At 45.6% G+C, this 9,935-nt stretch overlaps 1 protein-coding gene across 2 annotated transcripts; it reads right to left on the bottom strand.

The window, feature by feature from the left end:
- Positions 1-292: 292 nt before the first annotated feature.
- LOC115113007 (E3 ubiquitin-protein ligase TRIM8-like) lies at positions 293-8,884 on the bottom strand. 2 transcript variants are annotated; one of them, XM_029640177.2, is made up of 6 exons: positions 8,691-8,884; positions 5,536-6,171; positions 3,971-4,066; positions 3,575-3,840; positions 3,246-3,361; positions 293-3,114 (listed from the first exon to the last, which is right to left on the bottom strand). In XM_029640177.2, the coding sequence occupies exons 2-6, from the start codon at positions 6,136-6,138 to the stop codon at positions 2,450-2,452; spliced, it is 1,746 nt and encodes a 581-aa protein (XP_029496037.1). In that variant the 5' UTR covers positions 6,139-6,171; positions 8,691-8,884; the 3' UTR covers positions 293-2,449. The 2 variants fall into 2 exon arrangements, with proteins under 2 accessions (XP_029496037.1, XP_029496035.1); XM_029640175.2 differs by lacking the exon at positions 8,691-8,884 and adding an exon at positions 8,295-8,671.
- Between the last annotated feature and the right edge of the window lie 1,051 nt (positions 8,885-9,935).

Here is a 9,935-nt window from a genome sequence, read left to right as displayed (position 1 = left end):
CCACCCATGACTCATCACTACAGAGAAAGAGCAGCACAACTTTGACTGTATGTCTACCACCCCTGACCACAGGGTCTTCTGGCAGCTTCACACAGACGAACACCCAGTAAATGACAGGGTCAGTTGAATGTCTTACAATATGTGTGGTGATTGTATTCTTATGGGAGTCTCCCCTTCAACCCACTACATACCAAGCAATGATATTTACAGTGCCCTCTAATTTTTGGCACAGTGAAGCATTGTCTTTTCTTTTGATTCTATACTCAGATTTGAAATCAAACAATGACTGAGGTTAAAGTGCAGACTGTCAGCTTTAATGAGTGTATTTTCATGCATATTGGGTGAACCTTTTAGAAATTACATCACTGTCAGTACATATTCACCCCCATTTTGGGGGAGCAAAAGTATTGGGACAAATTCACGTGTATTAAAGTAGTGAAAAGTTAAGTATTTGGTCCCATATTCATAGCACACAATGACTACAATTATCAAGCTTGTGACTGCACATTTGTTGGATGAATTTGCTGTGTGTTTCGGGTGTTTGATTATTTAGTGCTCAAAAGAAAAGAACGGTAAATCATGTAGGGGTCACTTAATGTAAATAAGAATATGTTTAAACACTGCTACATAAATGTGGATGCTACCATGATGGTTAATCCTGAATGAACCGTGAATAATGAGTGAGAAAGTTAGACACACAAATATCATTACCCCCCCAAAAACAAAATGCTCACCACCTGTTATTGTAATGGTGGGAGGTTATGTCTTGGGGGTATGATATTTGTGCGTCTAGCTTTCTCACTCCTCATGGTTCAGCCAGGATTATCCGCTATCATGGTAGCATCCACATTCACGTAGAAGTGTAGTTCAGTATCAGTAAGTAAAACTATTTACTTCACAGATCTGAAAATAAAGGCTGACAAGAGAAAAGAAGAAGAGACTTGAGTTATGATCAAGAAATGGAGGGAAGTATCTTAAATGCCTTGATTTATTTGGAACCCTCCAATTGACGTCCTTTATTTTTCATTTCAAAATATTTACAAAAAAAAAAGTTTCCCATTTTTTTCTTCTATTGGTTGACTGTTCTTGTAACAGTTCCTTTCCAGCATTTTTTTAAACCAATGCTTAAGTCAAACAGTCCAGTTTCTCATAGAAAAAGTTCATGAAAAAAAAACCTCAACCATTACTTCCACTCATCTTTTTTATTTTTCACTTCTTGTTTTTTTTTATTTTTTATTTTTATTCCAGAGTGCTTTATAAAACTCTTCCCCGCATGCTTACAGCTGCAAACAGGAAGCCGAGAGCGTGTGCTTGTTAAAAGGAAGTGACGTCACCCTGCAGGAAGTACATTATTAACGCATAGTCACCGTCACACTCCCAGATGCTTGAGTTGATTTGTTTGGTCTGTCCAGTACAGTCCAGGCCATGTAGTTGCTCGCCGAGCCACCATCCTGTCTACGAGTCCAATTGTCTTCAAGACAAACATGATACCTGCTCATATGGTATGATTACTCATATGCCATATGGGAATCACTCATGTCATGATCCGAATATCAATAAAACAAAAAAAAGGAGCTCTCTCAGATGGAAGAATTCAATCCGATGGGAAGCCTGGCAGCACAAAGGAAGGGGGTCGGATCCCCTCTGATGGGATTTGGATAAATGGGAATAAAGAAGGTCCATAATGAAGTAAGTTTACAGTTGCCCCAAAACCCTGATCTAGGGACAGGTTCTGCCATTTGACCCACTGATGTTTAAGGTTGGGACAGGTCAGCTGATCTTGGACCTGGGTCTACAGGGAGGGTAGCTAATCCTAGACCTGTCTTCAGAGCAACTTCTACACAGAGAGAAATCCCAACACCCCCCCCCCCCCCCCAAAGTGCATGGGAGGGGGTCCCAGTCCACACACAGAAGAGAACTTGGAAGAGCGAGTGTGTTCAAGCTGCACAGTACATCCCTGAACTCAGCAAGGAGACACAAAACCAGAGCTGTAACAGTAATAAACCATTGTTCTCTTTACAGTTATCAGACCATGTTCAATAAACATGGAAAATAATTATAACATAAGGCTATCGATCTCACTACAACGGGGAAGGAGATGTCGCGAAAACATTTCAGTTGAGCCGAAGTGCTTCAGCGTCAACAGTTTTTGCACAAAGACACGTATATCATCATACAGTACACTGTGTGTCTGACAGAGAAAACGAATACATGTCAACCCTGCCCCCGAGAGTGCTTGTAAGTGCATCTATACGAGTCGTAACATGGTGCTTAGCAGAGGACTGTCCGTATAACATGTAGAAGTGAATGTCTGTGTGTACCTGTATGTATGTAGGTTCTGTGTTTGTCTACATACGTAGACATGTGTTTATTTAACTAGTAGCGTAGTGCTTAGTAGAGAGCTGTTTGCCTGTAGAAGTATGTGTGTGTATAGATAAATGTATGCGTGTTAACTGGTGACATAGTGCTTGGTGGAGGGCTGCCCATACAGGCCATAGAAGTCTGTGTGTCTGTGCGTCTGCTGTGCATCTATCCAGTCTCTGACAGCCAGCCCTTGCATGGCTGGCGCTCCAGAGGCCAGGCCAGGGGGAGGGGGGTAGTCCTGGGTGCTTACCCAGGGAAAGGAGCCTGAACGTGGGTAGGGAGGGTGGCCGCGGTGGCCCGACACAGAGGGTACCCCAGAGCAGTAGCAATTATCCATGGTACACACCAGGATCTTACGCCCGCCATACTGGGGGAGCACTGCCTGCTGAGAAGTATGGGAGGAGCTACCGCCAGCAGGGGGGAAGTGGGAGGGACCGAACACAGACCCTGAATGGTGATTTGTTAGAGAGCCACTTCCACTTCCTGTTCCGCCATTTTCATTCATGTGGGAGGAGCCACAGGGAACCAGAGGCTGCTGATTGGAGGACTGGCCCTCCCCGGGGGCAGAGTTTGGGCCTAGGTAGGGCTGCTTGGATGAGGAGTCCTTGAACCCGGAAGCAGACGTTTTCCCAGTGCTTCCGTTGCTTTCTGGGAACGCAGAGGAGTGTTTGCGTTTCTCTGCCCCGGAGCCAAGGCCGCTGGGATACGCCTGGACGGACTGGAGGAACGAGGAGGGAGGGGCTAGGGGGGCTGGAGGGGGGAGAGGTAGAGAAAGAGGGGGATCAGACTTACAAAGCTAAATATGAATTCCCTTGATCTACCAACACAAACAATCAGATACAGGTGTGAAGATTCTGTAAAGATGATTCTCTTGATCCTACCTTCCAGTGTTTTCCGTAGGCTCTTCTCCCTCTTGGAGAGTTCTGACAGGAACAGCTTAGAGTTGAGACTGCCCACCTTGTAGGGAGGGAGCGCACTTCCCACGCACGCTTGAGACCTGCAACACACAAATATGTATGCAACAAGCCTGGTATATTAGCGCTCCATTAAAAATATAGTTCCGGTTCGGTCTCCCTGTTACATGTCTGATCCTGTCATAAAAAGATATAAGGAGTTTGGAATTCTGTTCTAAATAAATAAAATAGTAATGTGTATCATGACAATTGTAACATGACTACAGTTGTAATGTGTGCAATAAGCCATCTCTCACCTCTCCATGAGGATCTTGACAGGTTTAGTATTCTTCATGAAGCCCAGCTCCTCAGCCTTGCCGAAGGCCGTGTGGACCGAGCTGAGCAGCTTCTGGGCCTCGTGTCTCTGTTCTCCCAGAGCTAAAACCTGGCCCGCGTTCTCCTGGCAGAACCTAGAACGCGCCCGCTCTAGAACCTCCAGTGTTCGGGACAGGTCTTCTTCCAAGAAGTGCTGCATCCGCTGGTACTGCACACGCACCTCCTCTTTTAGCTCACACACTCTATCCTGTAGGAGAGAACACACACCGTTATACACACACACACAGTATACATGCATGTGCATGGGTGTGTGCAGCCTGTGCTCACTGGCTGGGGTGTGGGAGAGAAAGAGTGTTTGTGAGAGAAATCAGACATACCTCCACCACACACTTGTCAGAGTCGAGTTTACAGAGCTGCTCATCGATGTCCTGAACTCTCTCCTCCACCCTCTCCTGCTGCCGCAATAGATTTTGCTGAGAGAGAGAAATGGTAATGTCATTAATAGTTGGGTTCGATAACTCCTCATACATACCTGAACAAATAAAATCATATGAGAAGAGAAACGCCATCAGGCCTCTAGGTGGCTGAGGCAGCCAATTTAGTCTCCATCTAACAAACAGTTTATCTGAGGGAGGGAGCTGTCATGGCAACCAAGCGCTATTTCTGGTGAATGAGCGAGAGAGATACTCTTCTCTCCTCCTTTCTCAGAACACCACATTCACTAGGCCCACTCGTGGTACTGTTGTCAAAACACTAGTTATTCTGGGCTGGTGTTGGCACGGCTACAACACACATGCCCAGATTGGCCAAACCAGAGTGCCACGCCACAATTACACTTCCTGGGGGCAAAGATTATAAGTAGGGCAGGACACTGCTCTTATACTATCTCACTGCATGCCCACGGTAGTAGTGGTCTGTTACCTGAATGCTGATAGATTCAGGCTCAGAGCAGAATCCTGGGGCAGGGATGATGGGGGATGTTCAGTACCTTTAAGGGGTACTGGGGGGTGACTGATGGATAGAAATGGCATATCTAACATATTTTCCACCAGGACCCCCAGTGGAAAAGAGTGATATGGGGAGGTAGGTCAGTCATGCCCTGAGGAGGTGGGGTGGAGCTGGGGACCATGGTGGAGAGGTCATGGGGAGCATCTCTACCCCCTCTGCCACCAACACAAGATGCACTTAAGCAGTAACACTGTCACAGTACATTAACTTCAGGCTCCCAGAGTCACTCATTACAAAAAAAATGGAGATGGTAGTCAGTCACAGGGAAAAATCAGAGGACAGGAATTCACACTGTAGTTCATTATACAAGAACCTTCCTAACCATTCCAATGTGGTTGACTCCCCCCGCCCCCACACACACACACAAAAACACAGACAGAGAGTAGGCTACTAACAAGCTAATGCACACAGAGTATTAACAGAGCCATAAAACAGAGTCAGAGGCCAGAAATAGTCACCAATATGAGTCAGGAGAAAAGCCTGTATGACTGACTAGCCCCTCATATCCCCAACCAGGGGATAATTTGTCATTTTTAAACCAACCACAGCTTTCCTTTCTAGAACCCAGCAAATAAGAGCATCACAAGAAAACAAAAAGGAAACCATAAACAACCATTCCTCCTCTTCTACCACAGAAGAATTGCACTTCATTCCTCCCCCTCCATACAACCCCCCCTTCTCCCGGCTGGCGGTCCCAGGCGAGGATGCACCTGTGCTGGGGAGATAAGGCTGGCTTAGACCACTCATTGTTCCACCCCTCTAACACATTGTTTGTCACTCTCAACAGATGAGAATGGGGGTTGGATTGGATCACAATTGGAAAAATGCATACACCCGAGGACTGACAGTCCGACACACACACTTATCCCCAATTTGAGCCGCTTTGTTCTTAAATCAAAGAAGTGTGTGTAAAAAAAACAGATTTTAGTCTTACCCGTATATCGTTGCGGCGTAGCTCCACGTCAGTGACTCCGTGTCCGTGACTGGGATGGCATCGTGTGAAGCAGCAGTATTGACACACGGCTGTCTGTTCTGCCTCACAGTGGTACAGTCTGTACTCGTCGTGCTGAGGACACGTCCAGGCCTTGACTGCCTCAGCCTCCACCAGCAGGTGTCCCAGGGCGGAGCAGGGCTGCTGCAGGTGTGTCTGGACATGGCTCTGGCAACAGGGGGCGCTACAGCGCAGGCAAACCTTGACAGCCGGGAGTGGGGGGCCACGGCGGCACAGAATACACTGCAGCACCGGCGAGGCGGCCTTCTCTACAGACAAAGCGTTGAACTTGTCCACGATATTGGACAGCTTGTGGTTCTTCTCCAGAGCAGGCTTCTGACTGTAGGCATGGTTGCACTCAGGGCAGCGGACCAGGGAGGAGTCTTTAGCCCAGGCTTCGGAGATGCAGCCCCGGCAGAAGTTGTGCTTGCAGGGCAGCTGGATAGGTTCGGAGAAGACGTGCAGGCAGATGGGGCAGATCAGCTCCTCTTCGAAACAGTTCCTCCATGTCTCGGACAGGTCGGAGGTCGCCATGTTGGAGGCCATTTTTGGGGCGGCGGACAGACACGCGATGAAGACCTTCTCACATGAAAAAAAAAAAACAATCCTATGGATTGACTATGGATTTGTAGCCATGAACTAAGCCCCTGACTATAGATCAAATGTCTTGAGGACTGAGGGAAGACCTATGACTCTGTATACAGAAAGTCCAGTATGTTACTAGTCCTTTAGTGATATTTGTCTATTGTGCAACAAACTCAGCAATAAAAAGTGTAATTATTATCACTAGCACTTTCAACCAGTTTAGTCCAACCGACTGGTGAATGAATGTCCTCAGCTCTCAACTATTGCTTTAAATCCAGGCAGCAGTGCACATCCTGTTTGTGCAGAGCAGGTAAACCTAGGCAGATTCCACAGCCACCAGGAAAGGCCTCAGGGAAACGATGAAAACACCCCGGTGATTACGACACACGGTCCGGGCTGACGTTATGCAAATTACCGTAAAGGGTTAGCAAGGCCTTCGTTTCTCTGAAATCACACGGTTAGGCAATAACCGGCTACTGTAACGGCTGACGAATGGTTCACTTTGTGCGTAGTATAGCCTAGGCCTAGTTCTCGCAACTAAAAATGGTTCGTATTTCCAGCTACGGTATGATAGCAATAAAGGCACAGAGATCTACCAAGCAACACGGTTCAGACATTAAATTGAATCGGTCTAAATTAGGGTCGTTTGTACGGTTACATCACCGCCGAGCCGAATTTATTTCTATACAGCTGATGAAAGGCGGACGCTCACCTTTTCCTCTCCGTCTGCGTAGCCCTTCACTTTAGCTTGACAAGCTAGCCTTGACTTCCTCGTCCGCTTATGTTTGTTTCTCAATCGATTGAGGTCCAGAAATGAAGATCAGTAAAAGATTGCGTTGTCGAAATGATTCCTATACCGTCACCCTGAATAAAGCAATCTGTAAATCGATGAAGCTTGCCCAAGGTTGATACAACGGCGATGTTCTAAAGGGCACATTAATTGTTATTTTATCCTCTTCCAATAATACACCGACTATTTTGGGTACGTTCACAATTAATACGATTACGCTCGTGACATCTTTTTGGTACAAGGATGAAACAAAAATACAAGGATTGCAAATCAGATACATGTGACAAGTGTCCTTAGCCCTTCAATAAACATTGCACCACGTTGCGACGGACTTTGATCGTCACAATAGCGACATAACTACAGCCTATTTGTTTGATGTGTAACGTCGTCAGCTATAAAGCTTCCACAGGCAACACTCGCATATCTGTACACAAGGCCTAGACTTTTCTCACCAAATACGCTTCTCGGCTACTTGGGCCTAATAAAGACTTAATTATTAAAAAAAGGTCCAACAATTCTTCGTTAGAAGGCGATTTACTGCATAGTTTATGGTTTAACCGACTTCAGTTCACAAGCACAAAACAAAGGCCAGGGTTTTTAGAATCCACTGGAATGTTGGCTTCTGTGGCGAGCCGTCGGATCATACACACAGACCGATCAAAACGTATCCAGGCCCAAAGATGTGTCCTGGCTTCATTCCTTTGGTTTATCAGGGACGGATCATAACTATTATCAGCTCACGTTCAGCTAAAACCATTACACTCCACTGACTTCGTAAGCTTAATGAAATCGTTTTAATTCTGAGAAGTCATTTCACCATTTTCTGTCGCTGCACAAACAAATAAGACTACCTTACAATATTTACGACTACCACGGTTTTACATATTATTACATATAAATGCACCAGTCTAATCTTAATTTAAAGGGGATGTCGCTATTCTGGCCTTGTTAAAGGTAGCGGTCATCAATCTTGCGCTCCTCATCAAAAAAAAAGAAAAATAAAGAATCCACCGAGGATATAGGGCCTCGGTTATTCCCAAAACTCGTTTGGTTTGCAAATCACACCGAAACAAAAAGATTCCGTCGCGTTCAAACACGCCTCGCCAGTTCTTTCGGGTTCAGCGGTGTATATGTGGCCATTTTTCGAGTCCTTCTGTCCCGTTAATAGCCGAGTTGCCTTGATCATCCAAATCCAATCCGTCTCTGAATTCTAATTTGCGACCCTCGTTTTTAAATCTCTCTCTCCCTCTTTCTAACTGAGCGTAGGGGCAAGGAGGAATGCTAGCTAGATAGACTAGTCGTTCAATCGGGTTAAACATCGGCTCACCCCTCCTTCCGGCTGGTCCCGTTGCTCCTCTACCATCACGTGACCTGTCACAGAACCTATGCGTGTCACGTTTTTAAAGGAAGGCGTTGATGTGCAAGAACTGGAGGAGCATATTCAAATATCTATTAAGAAGTTACGATACGTTTTTATTTTTCACAACTATAGGAAAAAACGTGTTTATACTCAAATGTTTCTCTCCACAGAAATCTTTAAAAGGATATACATTTTTTTACACGATTCAAAGATAAAATCATTTAAAAAATAGCCAAATAAATCAAATAAAATGGTATATGTCGCATTCACATATTTAGCAGATGTTATTACAGGTGGTGGCATTAGGCCTCACTCCCCCCTATCTGAGATATCTACTGCAGCCCTCATCCTCCACATACCCACCGATCCTGTAGAGGTTTTATAGGTCCCCAAAGCACACGCATCCCTGGGTTTCTTGTCTTTTCAGTTCGCTGCAGCTAGCGACTGGAATGAGCTGCAACAAACACTCAAACTGGACAGTTTTACCTCATTCTCTTCATTCAAAGACTCAATCATGGACACTCTTACTGACAGCTGTGGCTGCTTTGCGTGATGTGTTGTTGTCCCTACCTTCTTGCCCTTTGTACTGTTGTCTGTGCCCAATAATGTTTGCACAATGTTTTGTGCTGCTACCATGTTGTGTTGCTACTATGCTGTCTTGTCATGTGTTGCTGCCTTGCTATGATGTTGTCTTAGGTCTCTCTTTATGTAGTGTTTTGTTGTCTCTCTTGTCATGATGTGTGTTTTGTCCTATATATATATATATATATATATATATATATATATATATATATATATATATATATTATACATATTATATACACTGCTCAAAAAAACTAAAGGGAACACTAAAATAACACATCCTAGATCTGAATTAATGAAATATTCTTATTAAATACTTTTTTCTTTACATAGTTGAATGTGCTGACAACAAAATCACACAAAAGTTATCAATGGAAATCAAATGTATAAACCCACGGAGGTCTGGATTTGGAGTCACACTCAAAATTAAAGTGGAAAACCACACTACAGGCTGATCCAACTTTGATGTAATGTCCTTAAAACAAGTCAAAATGAGGCTCAGTAGTGTGTGTGGCCTCCACGTGCCTGTATGACCTCCCTACAACGCCTGGGCATGCTCCTGATGAGGTGGCGGATGGTCTCCTGAGGGATCTCCTCCCAGACCTGGACTAAAGCATCCGCCAACTCCTGGACAGTCTGTGGTGCAACTGCATTGGTGGATGGAGCGAGATATGATGTCCCAGATGTGCTCAATTGGATTCAGGTCTGTGGAACGGGCGGGCCAGTCTATAGCATCAATGCCTTCCTCTTGCAGGAACTGCTGACACACTCCAGCCACATGAGGTCTAGCATTGTCTTGCATTAGGAGGAACCCAGGGCCAACCGCACCAGCATATGGTCTCACAAGGGGTCTGAGGATCTCATCTCGGTACCTAATGGCAGTCAGGCTACCTCTGGCGAGCACATGGAGGGTTGTGCGGCCCCCCAAAGAAATGCCACCCCACACCATGACTGACCCACCGCCAAACCGGTCATGCTGGAGGATGTTGCAGGCAGCAGAACGTTTTCCACGGCGTCTCCAGACTC

Source organism: Oncorhynchus nerka, linkage group LG28 (assembly GCF_034236695.1).
Source record: "Oncorhynchus nerka isolate Pitt River linkage group LG28, Oner_Uvic_2.0, whole genome shotgun sequence".
In the NCBI taxonomy this organism is placed as follows: domain Eukaryota; kingdom Metazoa; phylum Chordata; class Actinopteri; order Salmoniformes; family Salmonidae; genus Oncorhynchus; species Oncorhynchus nerka.
The sequence above is the reverse complement of the archived record's forward strand: the minus strand, read 5'-3'. Positions and strand labels throughout refer to the sequence as shown.

Coding starts and splice junctions, on each gene's coding strand:
- LOC115113007 (XM_029640175.2), bottom strand. CDS start 8,330: ATGGTAGAGGAGCAACGGGACCAGCCGGAAGGAGGG. Junction 6,172..8,294: donor GGGACCAGCCGGAAGGAGGG/GTGAGCCGATGT, acceptor TCATGTGAGAAG/GTCTTCATCGCGTGTCTGTC. Junction 3,115..3,245: donor CCTACGGAAAACACTGGAAG/GTAGGATCAAGA, acceptor TCCCCCCTCCAG/CCCCCCTAGCCCCTCCCTCC.